General features: G+C 39.5%; 3 protein-coding genes across 3 annotated transcripts; 1 reads left to right on the top strand and 2 right to left on the bottom strand.

Moving 5' to 3' along the window:
* Nucleotides 1–324: 324 nt before the first annotated feature.
* exosc7 (exosome component 7) lies at nt 325–7,041 on the bottom strand. Its single transcript, XM_034094665.2, has 8 exons — nt 6,922–7,041; nt 5,608–5,709; nt 5,283–5,377; nt 1,719–1,884; nt 1,091–1,161; nt 822–945; nt 581–736; nt 325–478 (listed from the first exon to the last, which is right to left on the bottom strand). The coding sequence occupies exons 1-8, from the start codon at nt 6,976–6,978 to the stop codon at nt 374–376; spliced, it is 876 nt and encodes a 291-aa protein (XP_033950556.1). The 5' UTR covers nt 6,979–7,041; the 3' UTR covers nt 325–373.
* A 918-nt stretch (nt 7,042–7,959) lies between these two features.
* On the top strand, nt 7,960–18,612 carry LOC117454724 (palmitoyltransferase ZDHHC3-like). The gene is made up of 7 exons (XM_034093862.1): nt 7,960–8,287; nt 12,684–13,015; nt 13,450–13,574; nt 14,401–14,497; nt 14,757–14,838; nt 15,128–15,258; nt 16,078–18,612. The coding sequence occupies exons 2-7, from the start codon at nt 12,713–12,715 to the stop codon at nt 16,234–16,236; spliced, it is 897 nt and encodes a 298-aa protein (XP_033949753.1). The 5' UTR covers nt 7,960–8,287; nt 12,684–12,712; the 3' UTR covers nt 16,237–18,612.
* Nucleotides 18,613–19,832: 1,220 nt separating this feature from the next.
* On the bottom strand, nt 19,833–24,184 carry LOC117454725 (transmembrane protein 42). The gene is made up of 3 exons (XM_034093863.2): nt 23,812–24,184; nt 23,089–23,235; nt 19,833–22,829 (listed from the first exon to the last, which is right to left on the bottom strand). The coding sequence occupies exons 1-3, from the start codon at nt 23,986–23,988 to the stop codon at nt 22,686–22,688; spliced, it is 468 nt and encodes a 155-aa protein (XP_033949754.1). The 5' UTR covers nt 23,989–24,184; the 3' UTR covers nt 19,833–22,685.
* Nucleotides 24,185–24,726: the final 542 nt, after the last annotated feature.

Below are 24,726 nucleotides of genomic sequence, written 5' to 3'. Positions count from 1 at the left end.
CTCTCAGCCAGCACACATACCCCACAACAGTCTGAGTGGAAGTGATCCAGAGTCACATCTGGTCCTTCTGGAAGACCGACACGTGGCGGGAACAAAAGGAAATAGACAGACTGGACTTTATTTTTGGAGTTAGACTGTGATCTTTGTTTCATTACTAAACAAAACTGAACTTAGGCTTGATAGGAGGGAATAAGAGTTTATAAACTTTTTTGTGAAAGATATACTGTTCAGCCACTTGCAACATAGTCCCTTGTACAGGGATTAAAATCCTAAAATATTAAATACCATATAAAAAGGTATTATAATTCAAGTACAAAGAGGAAAGGCAGTAGAAATGAATTTTTATTAGAAAAATCTAAATACATAAATGATGTTAACCAAGGAAGCCAACTTTCTGTCGTGCTTTCCCCAAACTCTCCTCCTGCTGCAGCAGCTTCATGAGCGGAGCATGGAGGGCCTTCCCGACACGTTTACCTGCCTGCAGACAACACAACCTTTTAGAACATTTCTACCACACATCCTCATTCAAACATAAACATATTCAGAACCTGGAAGAGTCGAAGAGGAGGGCCACACTCACCTCTGTCATTTCAAAGATGCTTTCCGGATCCAGGCTGCCTCCGCCCACCTTCCTGGTGCAGGTGATCGTGCCCTTGTGTGTGACAGATATGATCAGGCTGGCCACAGAGCAGGCCTTCTCCTGCAGAGTCGCATCCACCACGTGCCTGTGGCCCACCTGCAGGAAAACAGTCAATGTCACTGTTTGTGTGATGATGGTCTTTAAAAATGTTTTTCTCCTGAGTATCAGCAGGGTAGCTCACCTTGCACAACGTCACAATGCAAGGAACGTTTTCTACATTGAGTCTCACGCAATCATAAGGGTCGTCTGACAGCTCAATTTCCTTCCCTCCTTCCTCGTCGGCCGATATGTGCACTCTGGGAATTCTGTCAGTAAGGTAATCAGAAGATATATACGTTATATCACTTTACTGTATAAGAAATAGACGTACAACAGCTGTAAGACATCATATTATTTCGCAGTCTGATCAACAAAGACCCCTAAAAAACAACAGGATAACATTTTTCTTACTTTGTGTTGAAGAGAGCAGCCTTGATGGCTACTGAGATGGCATCGTAAAGGTTTCCATCACACTGCAAAAGCTGTGGAAACATGCCAGTGTGAGATTTCATCTTAGATACGATCATGGGAACTAAATATACATTGACAAAATTAGCTGTTCTGAGGTCAATTATGCAAATGTGATTATTCCTCCACTGAAACAAGGAAAGAAGCGCTGCTGCTCTGCATGGTTTATCAAACAGTATTTGACATGCAATAACTAGTTATGATTGTGTCATACAAATAGCAATTGGAAAAAAAGTTAAGCAAATATGATTTAAAAAAACAGAGGATTTCTAGATATGTTTTAGGACACATTAGTGCTGCTCAATTATTAACATTGAGATTAAATGATTTTAGCAACAAAATGTTATTAAACTTTCACAAAAAAATAACAGAACATTGCTCTCACTTTCAAGCTAGTTACCAAATATTTGTATCAAAATGAATGGCATAGGTAGTCAGGATTTCTGATTCTGATGTGAAGAATGATAAAAGAGAGACAGAGAGAGGCACAACTGGCCATTAGCCGAGCTTTGGGGGCTTAATGCTGAATTGCCATGTGGGATACTGAAAGACCTTATCAGACGCTACTCACCAGAACGTCCACATAGAGGACCCAGCAGTGCTCTCCTGCACTGATACACAGGCTCTTCAGGTCCACACTGTGTTTGTTGTTGAAGACTTTGTAGAGTGTGTTACTCAGCTCCGTGCCTAGCTCCTCGCCTCCTCTGCCCTCAAACTCAGGGGTTGCATTGGCTGAGCTAGAGATGGGGAGACAAGAAACATGAGCCAACAGAATATCTCTAAGTCCGAAATGATTTATTCTAACTTGAGAAGGTGGAAACCTGCTGACCCACTAGCTTTCTGCACACGTTTTGTTTTATGATCATATTTTCCTTACTAATGTGTTTTTTGTCTTGGGATGTGTTGGAGATGCATGAACATATGTTACAACACCACACCCTGGTGGAAGGATTTGCATACAAAATAGTCCCAAAAACTGTTTGCATATTCCAAAGAAGAAATGTCTCTTTATCCATTCCTGTTGGTAAATCAAATCAACGTTTATTGATTTAGCCCAATATCATAAAACACGTTTGTCTCAGTGGGCTTTACAGATTAACAAGCATGAATGACAGTGTAAAATATAGTTAAAATTACAAGAAGAAAAAATGATAGACCATGAAATAAAATGTATGACAGTAAAAACAATACAATAAAATACCATAAAATGTAGGACTTGGGAGGACAAACACAGGGACATTTAAAACCGGCTCTAGCTGAGTTTATTAAAAAGGAAAGTCTTAAACAAGCTCTTAAAATGTTGGACATTGTCTGCTTTCCTAATAAAAAGAGAATGTCGGTTCCAAAGCAAGGGAGCTTGGTAATGCAAAGCTTCGACTCCTGATCTGGTTTTCCGGATCAGAAAAAATGTCTGTCTTTTTGGGACACTTTTTAGTGTTCATGCCATGATACCTGTTTATCTATTTATTGTGGGCAGTAATAATATAGAGTGAACTATCAAATAAATATGGAGTGATTATATAGGCTTATTATAGAAAGTCACATTTCCATGTGACTTTCCAGAAACATTATTATATCATGATATGTTACAGCCGCTGTTTTCCTTGTGCTATTAATTCTGTTTGTGTGTGCATATGTAAATGAGCTGTGTAGTTCCTCTGCTGTCATTGGCCGTCCCGTCCTCGCAACATCCGCGGTGATTGGACGGACGTCATCCAATCCCGCCCGCTTCTGCCATGTCATCCGGGGGAGGAGTACAAAGGATGGGCACAGACGGACATCATTCAGGAGGCTCTGTATTGTGGGACAGACGCCTCAAGCCTCTCATCGTGTTACTGCCATATGCTGTGCCTCGTTAGACTGCCTAGCAGTGTGTTAAGTAGGGTTTCTGTGCGAGTACACTGATTAGCAGTGTGTCGTAGTGTTCTGTGTTTAGTATAGGGTGGTTGTGGGTATTGCTTAGACCCAGGTGATTAGCGCCTGTAGATCAGCATTTGTGTGTGTACTGCTTAGACCCAGGTGATTAGCGCCTGTAGATCAGCATTTGTGTGTGTACTGCTTAGACCCAGGTGATTAGCACGTGTTGATCAGCATTTGTGTGTGTACTGCTTAGACCCAGATGATTAGCACCTGTTGATCAGCAACAGCTTCGTTTTCACACAGCCTCGTTTTGTTTATTGTTTTGTTCCACTTTAGAAGTGAGGTACTTTTCTTTCCTTTTGTATAATACTGTGCAACTCTCTTTTGGAGTTCACCTTTTGTTAAATAGTAACAGTTTGGCCCGTTGTTGGTCCAGGCTGTTCGTGTATATCATTTTGTTCATTTACAGTTACAAATAAACCACTTGTAACATATACCAATTCCACTCTGGTCGTGTCGTTTCCCTTTGGGATCCCCTAGCCCAGGGGTGGCCAACCAGTCAGAGGTTAAGAGCCACATTTGTTCTATGTTACTGCAAAGAGCCACATCAAACACACAGTCACTGATATTGTTTCAGTTTTTTGTTTTCTGGAGACAAGATTTCAACCACGTCACTGATGCATTTTTGTGGCATTGGGATATATATTTTTTAAATCCTCTGGAGCAGAGAGAGGCGCTGTGGATTATTGTTATTGATTAATGCATCAATGTTTCTTAGGGTCAAAAACACTAAACTCACAATTTAAGATGAAAGCATTTAGTTTATTTAATAAAAGAGCACATGTTCAATGTGAAAAGTGACAGTAGTTATAGATTATTTGCAATTTGGTGCTATATATATATATATATATATATATTTTTTTTTTTTTTAATTATATATATATATATATATATATATAACACCTTGAATTTCAGGGGGGGGTGCGGAGCTCCGTTGGCGGGGCGCAGCGCCCCTCCAAGACAATGGTAGGGGGGGAAACACTGGATAGTGTTTAATCAACGATAGGTTTCCCCCCCCTCAAAGGTGATTGGTTCACTGCATTGCAGGTATTATTGTGATTGGCTCTTGGGCCACATCAAAATTAGACGCGCTGTCATCCTCTCATACTGACACCTGACACCACACATACACACGTAGGGAGAGCCGGGACGAAAGTAACACGGGACGAAAGTAAAGGAGCGATTTTATCCGAGCCCAAACAACTTTGACCGGCCAAATTACGTCAGAATTCTCAGCATTCAATACTTAACAGACCTACAACATATCAGATTTAACTGTCAGGAGTAGTGTTGTCACGATACCAACATTTTGGTTTCGATACCAAGTCAAGAATTGCGATTCCGATTATTTTTCTTTAAAAAAGGGAAACAGTCTTAAATGTAATTGTGCTTTATTTCACACCATAACCATAACCATAACACAAACTTTTAAACAATGAGAACAATAAATAAAATAAATGACAAGAATTCGTATTAAATCAAATGAATACATTTCTCACAGACAGGCCTCGTGGTGTCCGTAGGCTTGCCCTCACTGTCAGAGATATCGCTAAAATACATCAAAATGTCGCTTCTGGCGTCTTTGTTGTCAACAAGCCGAGGCGCAGCGGCAGTTGCACTCCTACTTGCAGCCATGCTTCTCGTTTTCTCACATGCTCTGGCAGCTAGCGCGTGCACGAGAGAGGGGAGGGACTTAGAGCGTGCTTGAGAGGGGCGGGACTGCAGGCACGGCTGCAGTGCAGGGAGTGAAAGCAGAGCGCTGAACACACACGGCTCTTATTAAAACGGCGCTTTCTCATCGGAGTACTTTCCCCCGTCATTCTTAAAGTACCGATACTAATGAAACGGAGGAATCGTAACGTTTTTAACGGCAGGGTATCGCGGTATACCTTTCAAGTATCGGTACACCGTGCAACATTAGTCAGGAGTCAGTGTCCCTCCCCCAAACTCACACATACAAATCGATATGAACTGAAGAGCCGCATGAAACTAGGCAAAGAGCCGCATGCGGCTCAAGAGCCGCGGGTTGGCCAACCCTGCCCTAGCCCAATAGGGAACGTAACACTATGATATAAAATAATTTGATGCCTCCTAAAAGGTTGTAATTAGAATTGCGATAATAACTGATTCGCTTGGAGGCCAACACTTTAAAAGTAAACCTCATTCTAACAAGCCAAAGCCTTACTTCACTCATGACAACATGCACCAAACCTACCAGTCAACAAAGAACTCCACGTAGCCTTCATTTGGCACCATGGGCCTCGGTTTTCCAATGTCAGCTTTAACCCCGACTAGAACCGCCGTGTCCCCCTGAAAGACAAACAGAACATCAGAAAGTAGTAAGATAATCAATAAGTCTTGGGCAATTTGGATAATATCTCCTGGGTGAGACGCTCCTTCTCTCCAGCCAATCTAAACTGTTTTCTGGCCCATAGTTTGATGGTCTTTAATAACATTAGTTTCATTGTTGGGGTGACATTATGACCCCATTATTATTATTATTATTATTATGATTAATAATAAACATTATGAGACATTACCAGTGTGACTTTGGCTGATCCGTCTGTGTTAGACACCACATCAGTCTCTATTTCCATGTGTCTGTAGTCCTCACAGCCTCTTCCGTCCACTCGCAAGTCATCCTGAATAAAATAATGCACATTATTGTATATGGGGCATTCTACCGAATTAGTACAAAGCACAACAAGAAAAACTATTTAACAAACAATTAAGTATTCAGACATAGATATTTACTAAGAATATGTTATGGTCTATTTAAACACAAGGCATTACATTATATAGTGATAAGCTTAATATATACAAAAACATCCTTTATAGGGTACTTTCTATTGGGAAGGCAATTTACATGATTGTTTCGGTAGTGACAAAATTGAATGGTAAGCAGGTAAATCCCATAAGTTTGAAATAAATGTGTTTTAAAGTCTGAAAATCAGTGTGTTACTTTAAAGGTCTCTTATTATACTATTTTTAGGCATATATTATAGGTCTCAGATATATAAAAAACATGTCTATGAAGTGTTTTGCTCAAAATACCAAACGGATCATGCATTCTATCCTCATTGCCCTCTATTTCAGCCTGTTACTAAAGGGCTGATTCTGGGTCAGTAGCTTCAAATATTCACACTTCAACATAAGGCATGTTATGAGTTAAGATTAAGCAATAAGGTTGAGGGAATATGATACAACATTGAGAACAAAATACTGTGGTCACTAACGAAACACTGGATGTTTTGTAAAAAATTAAGTATATTGACTTATCAACTAAAATGATATGATACTGATTGGTTTAATGTATGTTCAAATCCAACAATCATCAACTCTGGAATCAATATGATTTTCAGTATTATGCATTTTACAAAGAAAGTTTGCATTATGATTTTTATGAATTGTATAAATTGAACTTTGATAAAAAAAATTATTGCATTGATTTAATTGAGAAAACCCTCAAGAAATATTTGTTAAAATACTATTTAGAGAAGGGAAGGTAAAACAATCTTAACAGGTTAATATAATACCTTTTTACTACAGTGTATTTAACTATGTTTCGGTAGTGACCATTTTTGGTAGAGGAAGAACATTCCAATACAGTCTGAAAATACGATGTACAAATGTACGTTTTTTTTTACTAGATATGTGTAATTTAGATACAAAACATTTCCAACCTGACTTTGCACCAATTCGGTAGAATGGCCCATATACAGTCAATGATCAATAGCTAGTGAGCTAATGCTACACAGTTCCTACCGCTGCAGAGCACATCACCCTCGTGGCATGTGTCGATGTTTTGGGGTTAACAGGAGTTAAAGTCTGAAATATAGATGATACCAACTTACCCGTATACCATGAAGGATATACACCTTTTCAGCCTCGCTAACTTGTACTGTTGCCATTATGTGAAAAACACTGCTAGCATGTGTGTGTGGTGTGTGTGTGTGTGTGTGTGTGTGTGTCGGTCGCTCTTCTCCTATGTCATCAAGAGACGACGCAGTTCGAGTTTTTTTTCCTTCTATGAACAACTGAACACAGTTGGGAACATAGATCTTGCAGAAAATACATACATAAACAATTAGTTTAATTCATACGTTATCAAACTAAATGAAATAACATTATGTATTAAATATGTAATAAGCATGTCTTGTGATACAAATCAAAACAATAAAAAAGTGTTGCCCATAAATGTGTATTTAAATGTAACTAGAGTTCCATTTTTTCAGTTGTGAAAAAAATTATTTGAAATCATTTATAAATCATGCAAAGGAGTCACTTTTTTTGTTTAGTATGACTAGCAGTATATTAGTTTATTTTACCTTTGGGGAAATAGCTATTCTAATAAATTCAGAATGAGCTTTATCCAAGATAGACAACATGTCCTTATCAGGCACCTGTACACTGATCAGTGGCAGATTAAAGTGGCCAGGGTCCCACACCAAATTGTTGTTAAATATTTCATGGGCTGATAGGGGTCAAATTTGTTTCTTTCTCTGAATTCTTGTTTTTAATCAGTACAAAAATTATCTGGATAATCCATGATGACCCTTGCACTAATGGAACCTCTCTAGGCAGCAGCATTGACAGGATGTGCATTAATCCACCCCTGCCTCTAAATGGCAATTAAACACTTTGCATTTCAAAACAGCACTAATACAATCTACATTTGTTAACATTTAATTTAGCACATAATCAGCCTATTATGACAAGATGTTATATATATACAAATAATCAGAATAAAGTTTATTGCCAGAGGTTTACACATACAAGGAATTTGCTTTGGTGTATGATAAATCAAACAACATGAACAACATAAGAAACAGTTTATGGTGCAGGGCAGTGTATCAGTAGGCTGGGTGAATCTTCCGCCTGACAGACTCAGCGCAGGGCACGAACGCCCAGGAAGATAGTATCGGACTTCCTGGTCGCCTCTGTTGCTCTGCTCCTCCTGTAAAGCTGCCTGGAGAGGGGGAAGCTCTAGCTAGGTTACGGCCTGTTTTAAGGCTCAGTCCCCTGCTGTAAGTAGCATACTTAAAAGGTGAATTAACATCTCTTCGACACCGAGGCGAGCTGCGGAGAGCATCTGTCCGCAGAGCAGTGAGGTTAGCTGGGATTCCGCTAACAGGAGGAGGGGACTCAGTTCCGTGTTTTTATCAGGCTTCAGACGAAGAATTACAAGAAACTTTTGGAGATATACCTGGAGAGTGTGAGGTATGTTTGTGAAAAACAGCGGACGTTAAATAATGCTATTTTACTGTAACGTGGATAACGCTTTAAGGCGGTTACAATCAGTTATCCATATGCTGCTCCAGGTGCCAGAGCTACTTCCTGTTCGCGTTAATTGCATTATCATATTGGGAAGTTATTTAATTAATCGTGGATCACTGATCACTAACTGGAAAGACCCCATTGGTTATGACAACATACTTTCCCTTTTTACTCACCCATCTTTTGGGAGGTCAGAGGTTGATGTAGCTAGAGTCTTGCTCAAGGGCACTTCAGAAATGTTGACTCCCTAGTTATTACCTTTTAAGATTTCCAACATGAGTTGCTCATAAGTAGTGCCAGGCGGAAGGTCTATATATACACGTGATTACAGTGTTTTGCATTGTTATAGCACTGATTTACAGCTGAAATGATTAGAAATCCAAGCATTTAGCAAAACAAAAACCCAGATATTTTTCTTAGAGGAGGCTGGGGACCAGGTTTGAGTTAAAAATATATTTCATTTTGGCATTAAAATGTGTCATGTCACCAAAGACACATTTTCAATAGGAAGTTAATGTGTCTGCTTAACAGAGAGATGCACCATGTTGATACTACTTTAAAAAAAAGTGATGTACCTTTTACATTTTTTCCTTCTTTTTTACGATAACTTCACTGGTTACCACTTATCAAAAACGGGTTCTGAAGAATTTCAGCTTTTTCTTCATCAAATTCTGATGGGAAAAGCTGATGGTATTGATCCCTCTGTAGAGCACTATTTACGGCCCAAATTTCAATCAATATCTGCTTCACACTTCACTATAGTTATTAACTTCATGTAGTTAATCCTCCAATTTCACAGCGTCGGGAGGGTCACATAAATCTCTACACTATTTAATCAAGCTTTGCTAGTAAAACTGAATATAAATATAATTCTTTAGTCTTTGAAAAATGTTTTTTTTTATTTCTTGGTAAAAAAGAAAATCCATTGGTGTTAATTATCTCAACAGGAGGTCAAATGAGCTGCCTCTCCTCTCTACATCACATTCCTCATCCATCTCGTCTGCATTATTTTCCACCATCAGTCTCTTACTTTGAAATTCATTCTAGCAGCAGACTATCAAACCCCATCATTAATTTAGTATCTGACTCTGCCATGCATATATTTTGAGTCCCTGAGTCACCAATACAGGATACATCAGGCCTTTTCACATACTGTATCTAATATATCAGTACTGCAGTGGCATCGGGATGCTGATAGTGGCATTTCAGTACAGAAACTACTAACTGTTGTTTCTTTGAGTTGTTTCTGTGACAATCAAGTCATTTACTAATTCCCATTGTAAAAAGAAAAGAAGCAGCAATTCACTGAGAGAAATCTATTGACTCGTTCTCCGTGTTACAAAAAATAAGCTATTGATTTAGTTTCTGTTAATAAACTCTGGTTTTGCTGCGAGTTTCACTCCAGGTCTTTCACAAGACACAGTTTTTCGAGCCATCTTAGTGTCTTTGTTATTAATGGCCTGAAACATAAAAAAAACAGTCCACATGACAAACACATTACCATACATACCAACCTTTAACAAATGTCTCTTGTCCCCCTCACTGAAACAAGTTTTTCTTGAAATGGTCTGCTCTTCAAGCTGAATCAGATATACACTGGTAACATGCATAACTATACGTTTATGAACCTGTTTAACAAAGATACTCCATCCAAGATATTGAAATGAAACTTAGTGATTTACATGTTGGCAACATTTTAATGCGTGTTACATTTCAGTAAAATGGAGATCTGTAACCTGAACTTAAAGTTGGCCAAAGTCAAGGCATGGTAACTAAATCCTGCTCCTCCAGGTTTCTTAGTTTTGAATGATGAGGGCTGATAGCTGACCTGATGATAAGGTAAAAGACAGTCCGTTTTATAGTCTGAAAACGTTCAGAGATTTATAAACATTTACAACAAGTAATGTGATGATGAATCAGTTTTTGTTGGAATTTTCCTGAAAGTATTTTTAGTTAAGTTCGGAAAAAAAGCAAGTACCAGCACCCTAAAATGACAGTACAGCATGTGTTAAAACATACTTATTGTTTCTGTGTACTACCACCGGAGCAGAGACGCACGCTTCAGTAATCCCAGACTCCTGGTGAAAGTGATACTCGCAGACACACCAGACGTCTAACCTGACCTCCCTCTGCGCCTGACTCATCTGCGCGATGACATGGCTGGTGAAAAGGGTAAAGAGGGTTGGTTGGCATACATTATTTTAGAATACAGAAAGTACATTTTTTCCCCAAGAAAGTATTCCAAATGCCTTCAATATCAGAATAGTAGATAATGTTCTCCCCATATTTGGTTTGCGTTTCAAAAGATTGGTAGATAGATTGGTTGAGACGGCAGCTATGTCAAAAATAATACATTTAATTGTCAAAAAGTCCATCCAAGTCACACTTGAAGGATTGTGTTTAGATGGGTTTACTTTGCTTTACACAGCAGTGCTTTGAGCTAATATGCTCACAATGAAAAGGCTAACATGCTGATGTTCAGTAAGTATAATGTGCCGTAACCATTGTCTTAGTACGGCTTGTTAGCAGTCGTACATTTGCTTTTTTAGCAGTAAACACAATTTTACTGGTTCCAAATTGCATGGCTATATCACACATTTACCTGGAATGGGCAGTAGAGGAAAAGTTTAAAGGATTGGCAAACTCCTTGGGATTGGTCCTCCTAAGCCTTATTCATACAGAAAGTGCCTCGAGACAGGGAGGGGTGACTTGGCAAAGACGGCACACCAGTTAATAGAGGATGACAAAACAGATACAAAATACAATCATAAAACACAAATGCTCAGATGATTTCTTCAACATGATTGATCTTTAAATGTGTTGTGAGTGAGAGGCCAGATGGGTGTGGTGCTGTGTGCAGTAGGATGGGCTGGATAATACGAAGCATACAAAGAGGGTCTGGTTAGTGATCTGGAGTCGGGCTCTAATGAACTGAGGTGTTTAAATTCAAACCAGAGATGGCGCCCGTTTACTAATTTAATCCCAGAAGCGCTGTAGGAACGCCACATCTTTTTAATACAGACGTAAAAGTAAAGATTAGGTCATTGCTCAGTTAAGCCTAATGGATAGATGGAATCTTCAGGAATGACCAATTTGGCTGCTCTCCCTATAAGCTCAGGTTTTAGTGAGGAGACGGCGCCGAGGTCCATCAGCCGTGCTCCGGGAATTTGCATTTGTACTCAGTCTGTGTTATCTGCTTAAAATAGTGAGGCCTTCTTTTGGTTTTCTGACATTTGATGCCCTTTGAAGTCCAAACATCTTTATCAACACACACTCAGACCTCCTCCATTGCTTATTCATGAGGCTCGGGCACACATTCAGGCCCCGTGCGGCTCAGGCTACTGGAGGCGTCTCTGTTGAAGCTTTGTTTGTTTCACTTTTAAAGCCAAAATTGCCATTTCCTAATCCTTCAGCAGCTTCTTCGTTTCTCTGAGAGAATTTGATGAGGTTGTTTGGCCTGTTGGGATTAGGCCAGTCACTGTTTTTTCTCCTTCAGTTTATGCTTCCTGCTGATATTTGCTGATTCACTCTGCAGACTTATAAACCCCTTATCTTTGTTTATATTCCTTGAGGAAATAGAGCACTTTTTTAAGAAAATGTACTCGGACTCTGAATTGCTTTGGTAACACACTCATACACATTGATATTGCTTTAATGAAGACAGGGCCGTTATACAGCTTGGGAAATTCATCAATTTGTAGATCAAAGTTATTTGCATTCATTTTGAGAATTGACTTTTTTAGATAATTTAAAATACCAAACATATTTTCTTTCAGCTTTGTTCTTTCAGAATTAGTATTGTATTTGTCTTACATGACAGCAAATCTATGATTTTAAGGTGTTGGATAACGACTGGTCGATGTAAAGAAAATCCTATATGACAATATTTAATTTATACAAGATATTTCCACAATGAGATGATACATAATCATCAGTAATGAAGATTTAACGACTAGGCGGATAAAGAAAAATAGACCTTCTAGAACAGAACATTTAATAACTTTAGTATAATGCAGCTTTAAAACCAGGAAAAGACAACACAAATTGCGATATCAGAACTCTAAGATGATATCCAGTCTCGTATCACTTTTCTGATATAATATCAATATTTGACCCAGTATTAGTTTGGTTTGGTGGTCAGAAAAATATAAGAAATGTATCGCTTAAGACTCTGGAGAACTGTAGATTTACACCAGAAAGTCAACAATCAGTTCAGTGAAAAATAATAGTTAATTTCAGCCCCTATCTACTATCTAATTCTCTTCTTTCTTTCTTTTTATGTTCTCCACATCTCTGCCCCCCTACTTCCTCTCCATCTGTCCTCCGTCTCTCCTCGCAGCATGTGGTGGGAGCCGCAGGTTTTGTAGAATGAAGAGCCCGGCGCACCGCACCAGGGACATCGAGAGGCAAGCTGGCTACCTGAGGCCCGAGCACTGCGCCCCCCCCCCGCTCCGCTACGGCTCCGACACCATGTGGTTCATCCGCGACGGCTGCGGCATCGTGTGCGGCGTCATCACCTGGTTCCTGGTCTTTTACGCCGAGTTTGTGGTGGTGTTCGTCGTGTTGGTGCCTGCCAAGAGCGTGATCTACAGCCTCTTCAACGGGCTGATCTTCAACGCACTCGGGGTCCTCGCCCTCGCCTCTCATGCTAAGGCCATGTGCACAGACCCGGTCAGTCGCACTCTCATCTGGTTACTTTACTGTCACCCAGTACTCTAATAACACACAGATTGTAGATACAAAATGGTTGTAGCGTTTGCAGATGCATGTTTTTAGATCTAGTTTTAATGTCACTATAATATTTGCGTTGATCCTTTATGGTACATATGTTTTAATGTAATTATGACAGACTTTAATGAGACACGGCTAACTTGTGGTAACTCTGTGGTATTCCAGTGTAGTTTGGTTTTAGACCCACTGCTTACATATTACCTGGGACCACTTACTGACATTATCCTGCCCCATTGATATGTTTCCTTTTTAAAGGGTAATACCCATGTTTATGGAACGTCTCCAGCTAAATCAATGACAGGAAAACCCTGTAAAACATCCACAGGTACAGAAACTACAATTGTATTCCTTGTCAATGCCTCTGTTTTCTTCAGGGAGCCGTGCCTAAAGGGAACGCTACCAAAGAGTTCATCGAAAGCCTGCAGCTCAAACCCGGACAGGTGGTCTACAAGTGTCCCAAGTGCTGCAGCATAAAGCCTGACCGAGCTCACCACTGCAGGTACGGCACTCCCTGTGATAGTGCAGATTGTAGGGAAGATTACAAACGTGGCAACTTCTAAGATGTGGGTCTGGGCGATTAGAGTTTCCTGCTGAAGTCTGCACATTGCAGAGGAAAGTCCTCATGCGTCTCTTCACTTCTTTACTCATCTGTTCCACTGATGAATCGCCGGCCTCTACTGTGTGTGTTTTTCTTTGAGCGTAGCATTTCCCTGCAGGCTTTGCAGGTGGATGTTAAGGAGTTCCCTCCGAGGCAGCTCAGTGGTACCCTGGGATCTTCAGGCATGAAAAGCACAAAAACACTTCAGCGTAACTGAATTGTAAAGCCAGTGACTCATTCTGTCTCAGAGAGAAAAATGGCTGTCAGTTTAAATTAAGAAGATGATATCTTCTTCTTATGAGTCATTCCTGTGGGTGGTTGTAATGATACCCTTGTCTCTAGTGACCAATAGGATGAAAATATATTACACACAAGATTGCAGCTTTATAAATATAGATTTAGCGTGAGAGCGTGTACACAAAGCACATGAATAAATCTAGCAGGATTTTCTGCTTCGTCAGATGACAACTTCTGAATTGTCAGACCTTACTTGAGATGCATAAGAAATGTAATTCTGCGAGATAAATAAGCACTCGCACGCACACAAACGGACATAGTCCAGCCACCATGATTGAGAGCACAACGATCCTGTCTCTCACTTCACTTTGATTGTGTCCTTATATTACTGTTATTAGAAAAATACACTCTGTTTTCAGATTGGTATTTTGCCTGCAATGTTTGTATTCATTTTCATCAACTTTATCTTTGTGTCTCTGTGTGCCCACAGTGTGTGTAAACGCTGCATCAAAAAGATGGACCACCACTGTCCCTGGGTGAATAACTGTGTCGGAGAGAGCAATCAGAAATACTTTGTGCTCTTCACAGTGAGTCTTAAAACACTTGAACCAATATGCTTTGACACAAGTAATAGTGTTGGCTGTATTGCATGGCTAAATATGTAAGCAAAAATATTGAGGAGCAGAAATGCAACAAGTACCTGCCGCCTTCATTCTATATTTACTATTTTTATCTCAACTTATATGCAACCCCTATGTAAATAACATTGGTATGAAATATAGATTAGATACATGTCTTGATATTATGATTATCTTATGCTTTGTTTTGCTCTTTTTCTCTCGACAGATGTATATTTCACTCATATCTTTCCATGCCCTGATCTTGGTGGCCTTCCATTTTGTTTTCTGCTTTGAAGAAGACTGGACAAGTACGTGATGAACTGATGTAGCAGCTGCTCAGTGTACACAGGGACCTTATTGTTTTACCACCATTAATGTGCAAATATAGCTGATTATATCCAACAGAGAATTTTAAAGATGCAAACGTATAATACATTCTAACCAACCATATCCAGAATGTACCATTAGTAGTTATATTCTTATGTCCTGTGAGAGATTTTAGTAAAGAGCTTGACTCCATTTTGTTGCTATGCATTTTCACACAGATAAAATACTCCTTTACAACTTGACAAATCTTTCTTCACTCTTCTTTTCCAGAGTGCAGTAACTTCTCTCCACCGGCTACCGTCATCCTCCTCATCCTCCTCTGCTTTGAGGCTCTCCTCTTCCTGATCTTCACTGCAGTCATGTTTGGGACCCAGGTCCACTCCATCTGCTCCGATGAGACGGTGAGTAAAAACTTAAAAGTCATTAAATAGTCAGACTTTAAAAAAATCCAAATTGGAATCAGCCAAGGAAATTACACCTGGTGCATCCCTTACAACCAAATCACTCATCTGTTTTTGTATGTGCTGGGCTGGTTGAGTTTAGGCAGCAAGTTATCCTGACACACGTAGGTTCCTTTCTGCCGCTCTGACTTTTTAAAATAAGTCATGAATTCATCCTGTGTGTTGTTTACTAAATCATAGCACAGATGATAGCAGGAGCAGGTCATTTGCTTACTCTGCAGCCTCCAGGTAGGTGAGATTATTTCCCATACTGTGTCGGCTCAACCACCCACAACAATGACTCACAGCGGCTTGATCTTCTATACAAAGATCATCTACTTCAGTCCATTTTGTGCCTGCGTGCTGTTCTTTGACACCAGGGAATGCTGACAGTGAGTCACCATAATCATACTTAAAGGAATACTTGTTGATTATTTTAAAATATATTACTTACCCCGTTTTATCTGTAACTCTTGAAGAAAACTTTTTTTATCCAATGGTTCCGATGAATACAATCTAAGGGTTGAGCAAAGTATTTATTTGTTCTGCTTTTCTGATTCTACGTTCACCGTGGAGGCATCCAAGAATTTCAATTCAAGGTAACACGGGGAGTTACTGATGGCTGAACCAGACCACAAACAAAAGTACAAATACAAAACATCCCTGTCACTGGTTACTTTATAATGGTTCATTTAACATTTGGATACACAGCTATATGTTCAGCTTTAATCAGTTCTGGAGATTGTCAGATTCTGATGTTTGTCACTTCTTTACCTGCAGGGTATCGAACAGCTTAAGAAGGAGGAGCGACGATGGGCCAAAAGGTCCAAATGGATGAATTTGAAGGTGGTGTTTGGCCATCCGTTCTCTATAGCCTGGCTGAGCCCCTTTGCAACACCCGACCACGGCAAGGCAGACTTGTACCAGTACATTGTGTGAAAACTGAAGCCTGGCTGAGCTCTGCTGCTGTGGACTTCCCCGATATCCCTTCCTATTGGCTGGACCTCAACGAGCATGAACTCCTCTTTACCACTTCTTCATTTTCTTTCATTTATGGATATTTTGTTGATCAATATTATCAGGGTGTTCTGTTGTGAGTTCCGTTGTCAAAGATTTGTTGGTTTTTAAAACATTCACCTTCTTTTTATTTTTGTTTGGCTGGTGCTGACTGAGAGTTGTTGCAACAACTTGACAAGAAGCACTTAAACCACAGCCAGAGGCGGAGTTCTTCCTGCAGTATGTCTGATCATTTCCTGCTTCCAAAACTAGACAATAATGTGAACTCGAAACTGAAGTCCAGAAAGTTTCACTGTCCGTGTGACAAACTGGACTCCGGAGTTTGTCTTCCTGTAAACATTGTAATCCTGTCACTTCTTTATATGCTGTATTCCTGTTGTTCCAATAGTCTTTTGCTAAATGCTGCGGGTGATTTGCCTTAGAACAGTGCATTAGTGAACGTTGGCCTCTGCTTTTTTGTTTAAAGAAATGTTTATTATTTTTGCCTTAAGACATTCAGGGTGAGACAGGATCATATTAGTTAAATATTTTATTAAATGAGATTGTCTTGTTGTTCTTTGATGCCAGATAGGTGGATAAATCCAGGTATTTTAGGAACTTTAACTTGACACTACATTTTATCAAATTTATGTTTTGATTTACATACTTTTAGTCTGCACTTTATCCCCCCTTTCTGGCTTATCATATACAAACAGGTTAGGTATGTGTTTTTTGTTGTTTGGACGGGCCATTAGCTAATTTCCAGCCAAAACCGGAGCTGTGAAGGACATCCAAAGGCTGTAGGACAGTTCACTGCCTTAGTTAAAGTTATACTCTGGTTGATATGGCAACAGTCAATGGTTTCCATAGCACAATTTATAATACTACAGTGAACCCTCGCTAAGCAGCTATTTTGTCAGAAATACGACCAAAACAAGCAGCAGTAGCTACCAAACAAAATGAACAATCAGCACCATAATCAGCTGTGCTCTGATTTTATGTTTGGACCTCAAGCGAATTAAGATAAACAGTGTGTGGGGCTTGTCCTTCAGGAGTAGTGGATGAGAAGATGAGAGCAGGCAACATGATAACATAATTAAAGTTTAACTAGGAACCATCTGGTGATTCAGATCACAGCAGACACACTGCCAAATCGGTTCAGGGGTGTAAAGTAGGGCTAACCTTGGCCCCTTCAGCGTTTCCTGCACCCCTACATAAGCCTTCCTCAGACTACTCCTGAGTTTTAATCTGAAGCAATATATTTTTTCCTCCTTGAATTTTTTTATCGAAAAACACTGTGACTATTAATGAAATAAGATTAAACGCTTTGAGTCGTTTATTGGTAATTTCAATGTGTGGCAAGAAAGGCAGACCTGCCTCTGACAAAGAAAAACACTACGTAGTGGTAATAACTGAATTAATTTACATCAAATGGTTACTTGGTATAAATCTTGAGCTGAAATTCATGGAAATCCTATGGATTATAATTTTGAAATCACTTGGAAGGTAAGCAGTTGTGTCTAGTCCAAGAAGCGCTGCAGCTTTTAAATGTCAATCGTATTTATAATCCAGTAGTTTGTTTTGACCAGTGTCTTTTTGATTATCTGACAACTCTTTTGTAGCGAATCTGGTCGACCTCTTGGCTTCGTACCAGTTTAAATCGGTCACCAGCAATTGATGGAATTTTCTTTTCGATAATCCAGTTTGTCATAGATTGTAGTTGTGAGCCTGACTAGAGGGGAAAAGCCTGCAGGATAAAATGTTGGTTTGAATTTAGGCCAGTGTAAAATGTTCACCGAGGCCTGAAAGATCATATTAGGAATGCACGTTTTAACAGCACTGGAGCATCCAGTGTGAGGAGGATGTTTCACTTTTGTTGGGAATAATTTGGTGCAGATAGGAAATAGTCCACTTCAAAGCATTTAACACTAAAAATGCCTTTGCTGAAATGTGTTCGAAAGCCTTACTATATTTAAACGTGTTTTAAGGGTGATGAAAGGACCAAATTGCCAAATTGAATGCTTATTGAAGGGATGCATTGAAGTAACCATTTCAAGATCGAGATATTCTCACGATTTAAAAAAAGATTTTTTATCTGAACAGGTTTTATGAAATGCAAACATTTTATCATATGGAGATGCGATGGTTGCTGTCTAGTTTACACATACTGTACACCAGCTTTCTTCTAGAATTGTTTAATATGTCCTTTGTGGTCAGGTATGAATAGCCTTTTTTAGTACTTATTGTGGACCACATTTTCTTTTTGACTGGCATTTGTTTAAAGGGGAATGAAATAAAATGGTATGTGACACAACTTTCTTCAAATGTTATGGTTAATGATTGTTGCCATCCGTTTTCTTTATATTTTGGCAGAACATTTTTGACTAATTCGGGTGTTTTAAAAAAAAAAAGAGAGAAAGGTATTCCTTTTTGAGATAATTGGCTTGCTTATTACAGGGATGGAATAAAAAATTATACTTGACACTATTGTCAAATAACTATATTCAAACACGTAAATTATACAATTCTGTCCAAGCTGTTATCTGCCATGTTACTGGGGTGCAAGGCATTTGAAAAGGCTTTAAAGGGATTTAAGTTTAATCTGCCATTTTTCCAAGAGGTATTTAAATAAATGGCTGGTCTAATGAAGCATCACCGTGTGAATACAGGTAGACTAGCTCAGGGCTAACATCACATCCAGCCCTATAAAGTGAGAACGCATTTCATACATTACTTAGGAAATTGAGCCCAATGAGTATAATGTCCCTGTTTGTTGTAGGAAAACAGTCAGGCCATTTACTTATTCAACCTTGGAAAGTAGAATGGCTCTATAAAGCTACTCTGTTTAAAGACGAAAGCTGTCTTGAAGACGTACTTAACATCTTCTCACAGCCAATAATATCTGAGTTATGGAGACGAGAATCTTGTTAGTCAGATAAGATGTTTTATTTAATAATTCAACAGTGTTTCTTCTCTCAGTGAGGATGACAATTGATACGTTCTTTAAAGTGTTTCCTATTAAGAGAATTATATTTACACTTTTACAAACCTTCAGAATAAATTGATAACTAATCTTTATATCTAAGTTGTACCAACAAACTACTGCAAAATCGGTGTCTTTCCGTTTATTCTACCATGAGATGAGTCAAAACTTTACTGAATCAGAAAAAGGACTCGTACATTTACTGTTTTATAGCAGTGCAGCACATTACACAATTGAAATAAATATATTTTAACATATATATTATTACCTATTTATGTGCTCTCAGACATTAACTGATTTCATGATGATGATTTCATCAATGTGACACACACCGTGTGAGGTCCACGTTGTAACTCAGTGATTTTCTAATCTCTCTGTACAACCCAATCTACAGTTTAAGTGCACATAAATACATCACACCCAGGGCCATGCGGCTGTCATGGAGCTTTAAATGTGGCAACTGCCAAGCTCCAGCTGGTTATATTACAGTGGGAGTGGATTCACAGGTAGATGGTTTAACATCATATCATGCCAATAACTGGAGGAAAAGCCAGGCACATTATAACCCTTCAGAATGTAAAGAAAAATATTACAGATATCAAAGGTGTGTTAAAGAAATAGTTTGACATTTTTGGAAATGCAATTATTTCCTTTCTTGCTGAGAGTTTGATGAGAAGATCTGTCATGTCTTTCTGTTACTTTGATGCTATACAGCTAGCAGCCTAGCTTATCAGAACAACTGTAAAGAGCTAGCCTGTGGTAACATACCAAACAGCACCTCCTAAACTCATATATTCACAAGTTATATGCAGCAATCCGGTAGTCCACAAATACAAAATAAACTGTCAAATTGTCAAGTAGTGAGAAATAGTCTGGCAGATAACCTCCCATTAAGCCCTACTGTCAAGTAAATAGGAAGCTAGACTGGTTAGCTTAGCATAGACTATTTAAACTGCCTGTCTCTCTGTTCAAATGCCAAATTACACCCTACTGGTAATACTGGAAGGCTTCCTATTCCCCTTAAATAGAGACAGGCTAGCTGTTTCCCCTGTTTTCAGTCTTGATGATAAGCTAAGCTAACTTGCTAACATCTACAGTTTATATTGTGAGACCAGACATAAGAGTTGTATCAATCTTATCTAACTCTCTACAAGAAAGCAAATTCACTTCTCTGTGGCTGTGAGTTATCTCCACTGTTTAAGAAATATAACAACACTCAGCCAACCTTGAACTTTAGAGCTTCATAATCACATTGTCACTGCAGTCACATTAATAGAGATGCATGTAAATCACATGATACAAACCCTACACAGCAGCAGCTGGAAGGATATATTTGTGCATTGCTGCTGTGGAACATTACATACAGGTATTAGAGCTACCATTCTGCATTTATATTATGATATGTATCTAGACAACAGCAAAGTGTGATCTTCAAATAGTTCAATAAAGCAACCTTTCATGTCATATTCAGTCGAACCCCTGTACTTGGCTGATTTACGCTTACCGAAACGTCCCTCTAGCAGGCAGCATGTATTTTCATTTTCTACATTACATCATGAATACTCAAAGCATCATTCACTTTTATACACATCACAGTGTTATGAGATTTAAAGGTGAATAATGTTATTGCACTCTCACTGACAACTCCAGGGATGTCGAGGGAGCTTTTAATAAAGCCAGGTTAAACCCAGAGTGATGATGGTCTATCTATGGACAGGAAAATATAAGATTGTAAATGCATGGCGCACGCATAAAGCTCAACAGGCAATTAAAGAGGCCATGTGATGTCTCTGATGCTTAAGAGACGGTTTGGACACTTTAGTCACATGATTGTGAATTTAATAACATTATTCAGCTCACAGGGACTTCCCTTTGATGTGGACTGACACTCCAGGATGCTTTGGTGTGAGAGATTTTAGTTCAATTTTCAGTAGAAACATGCAACGTCCAACATAAAGTGGAAGAGCATCTTCCTCTGAATCATAAAATGTGTCATGCTCCTATCTTGAGGTTCAAGCTGTCAAGAAAGGCAAATCATATTTTTGTTAAAGAACCAAAGGATGAAACTTTCAAAGCTACATAAGTATTATTTCTTGTGAAAATAAGATTTCTTCAGCTAAGTGCTTCACTATTAACCTGCCTCAAGCATGCATAAAATGCAACGTCAGTGTAAGATGTTTACAGTGACTGTCTTAGTTATTTGAGGAAATGTCACAATTAAGAAAGCTTTGGTGATTTGACGGCTACGATACATAATGCACTGGCTGATTAATAGTGACATCGTGAGCATGGCCAATGATGCTATTCGTCCATTTCTCATGAACACAACACCAAAGATTGACGAGAGATCAGTCTGACCATATGGCCACAGGTTTTCAAAGTATACATAGGCTACATATCTGTTAATAATGTTGTGTCTATTCCTTTAATGAAATAGTTTTGAATGCAATGACTTCCTTATTGCAGAGAGTTAGATGAAGATTTGTGAAGATTGTAACTCTCAATTGTCTGTCAAATACAAAGCTGCTAAAGAACTTTAGCTTAGCACAAAGACAGTAAAAGAGAAAATAGCTAGCCTGGCTCTGTACAAAACTAACAATATCTGACTTGTTTTTCAATCCATACAATACCATATTGAAAAACAAAGACTTTGTGGTTTTACCGAATGATTAAAAAAATGGGTATAACATGTTAACTACAGAGATTTGATGATACTAGTAGGCAGATCTTCTTAAGTTCAAGAAGAACCAGGCTCTCCCTCTGCCACTTGTTATTCTAAGCTTACTGTACAAACATAAGAGTGCATGGTGTCAATGTTTTCATCTAACTCTCTGTCGGAAGTGCATTTCCCAAAATGTCAAATTATTTGTAGCCTTTTCCATTGCCTCACACCTTTTCTGTTAGCTCACACGCTTTTTTTGCTGCTGTTGACAGAAACATTTCCCCAAAAGTAGCATAAAGCTAGTATCATTTTTGCTTTATTGTAAGCTCGTCTGCAAAGATAATTTTAGAGCATCTGGGAAACTGGGCACAGACATCCATTATCTTGTCTCCACTAGCCAGATTGTAGCTGGGCATGGCCAGACTGGCTAAAGGCCAACGCCTCCTCTGATTTGAAAACAGACCTAAACAATGCTATTCCTCAGCCAAACGGCAACCTAAAGGATAAATATTAACAATACAACTAAAGCATTTGCTTTTCATAAAGAATAATTCATTTTGAGGGGCATTTAGTTATTCTGAATACAATTTCTCTAATAAAACTTTGAGGGAGGGAAGACAGCATGTTTTTTTAAATGACATTTTCTTTGGCTAGATCAAATCAGAGGAGATGCCAACCAAAACACTCCTATTACCACAGTAATAGGCCAGTTGGAGCCAGGCCCAACTCTAGTGGAGACCAGTCATATCATTCGTCCTTGTGTCCTGCGTCATGTTGTGCATCCTGCGGTGAAACCCTCTGCAGTACCAACAGACCAGAGAAGGTCAGGGAGATCCCAACCCACCACAACGTTATCTGGGCTTCACCAAAGATCAGCTGGCCCAGGAAAGCCTGCCGGGAGAAACAAATTAGGGTTTATTTTTTAACAAAGTAAATCAGTCTCTTTAATGATGCCTTGAGGGGATATGTCAAACAAGGAGGTGAACTTAGTTATTTCTGAAAATATTCCTAGCCTAGTTTCTAAAATAAAGCAGCTTTTACAGTATAAGGACGAAAGGTCACTTTGAAAATAACATACTCCACTACAGCAAGTATTATGATTAGAGGACAAGTGGTAAGGCTAGATCCTGTAAAATAAACGGTTACTTACGGAAGATATAAAGTTAGAGGCCGTGGTGGTCACAGTGGTTTGGGTGGAGGAAGAGGAGTACCTAAGTGCTTTGGCAAGAAAGGTCCACATCACAGCATTGCAGGTGAAAAGCAGCCCCCCACACAGCAGCCTCAGAGGGATATGGAGCTGAAAACAGCATGAGTGTTATAAGCAAAGACACTATGTCTGAAAGTCTTATGACGCATCAAACCTCATGGTCCATAACAAAATCATATGTTTTGCATTCACCAGGGCTGCATACTTAATTTGCTATTTCAAATAGCCATCAGTTTAAAGGTCACTGTTTCCAGACAGCTGCCTGCAGATGTTTCTGACATCATCTTGTGACGTGTGCAGAGAGCGTGAAGGTCACACAGAAAACCGATCCCCCTTTACAGAAACCAGCCTCTTCTCCACAACCTTCAACACATCAACCACTGTAAGACAATTGCACAACAACGCAATACACGCACACACATACACTCGTACAAGCTGCAATGTCATTCAGCATGAGGATACAGCACGAGAGCGCAGCAGCTGCATGGGCTCCCCCTTAGTGATGGTGAGTGATGGTGCTAATGCTGCGGGGAGTCAGAGAGGAGAGGCGGGCGGGGATAACCCCCCAACTTCCTCCGTTAGAAACCACCCTGCTTGCAGGCATGCACGCTGTATTATTCACAGCCAGCCTCACTGTGTTAATAATTAATCTGAGCCATGCCTCACCCGGTCGCAGGCGGTAGTTTCGTCCGCTTGTCTAAATTTCCGCTGCTCTCCCCACGTCCGTAGTCCGGTTTCACAGACTCCCTTCAGGTAGTCGGCTCCGAGGGACAGTTTGGCAGACGACGACGCCACGGCTCCGAGGAAACCCGCCAGCAGTGCATAGACAACTCCCGGGAGCATGTTGATGATGATCCGAGGCGGAGGCACATAATTTTCAGTCCATCTTTTACGTTTCTGCTGCTGCTGCCGGTTCTTGTTGAGCTGCCTGCTGCATGGTGTGTGTGTGTGTGTGTGTGTGTGTGTGTGTGTGTGTGTGCGTGCGTGCGCGTGTGTGTGTGTGTGTGTCACCGTGTGGCACGTTTCCCTGCACTGCCTACACACAGCCGTCCGGTGGCAGTCACACAACACATGATCGACCCGGAGCAGCGCTGGGGTTGGATTACAAATCCCCTGTTGCATGCTGGGAGTTGTGGTTCTATAATTTCATAACCTTAGCTGAGAGAATGATGACTTTGATGCATTAGCTGTAAGGTGACTCCAATACTGTCATCATTATAAACAAAATTATTTACGAGTCAAATAATTGATTGTCAATCGCATACATATAGAAAAAAATGTCTTAGCTTATTGCCTCACCAAAAACAAGAATACATAGACTCATAAAAGACAATATGACATTAAAAACACACAATATCACAAATGAATAAGAGCAAGTAAGCAAATCTGCGTCAAATCAATGAAAGTTGGCTTTGTTTAAAGTGGCTATTACAATGGGAATTAGGTTTTTCTTATTACATTACATAATGATAGATAGATATGCATATTTGTATTTCAATCAGGCATTTTGAGTGAAGTAAATTAAGCAGATCATTAATAGACAGTAAACTGAAGTCCCCCATACTTTTCTGTGCTATAAAT

This window comes from Pseudochaenichthys georgianus, chromosome 11 (genome assembly GCF_902827115.2).
Source record: "Pseudochaenichthys georgianus chromosome 11, fPseGeo1.2, whole genome shotgun sequence".
Taxonomy (NCBI): domain Eukaryota; kingdom Metazoa; phylum Chordata; class Actinopteri; order Perciformes; family Channichthyidae; genus Pseudochaenichthys; species Pseudochaenichthys georgianus.
This window is presented reverse-complemented; position numbering and strand designations above follow the sequence as displayed.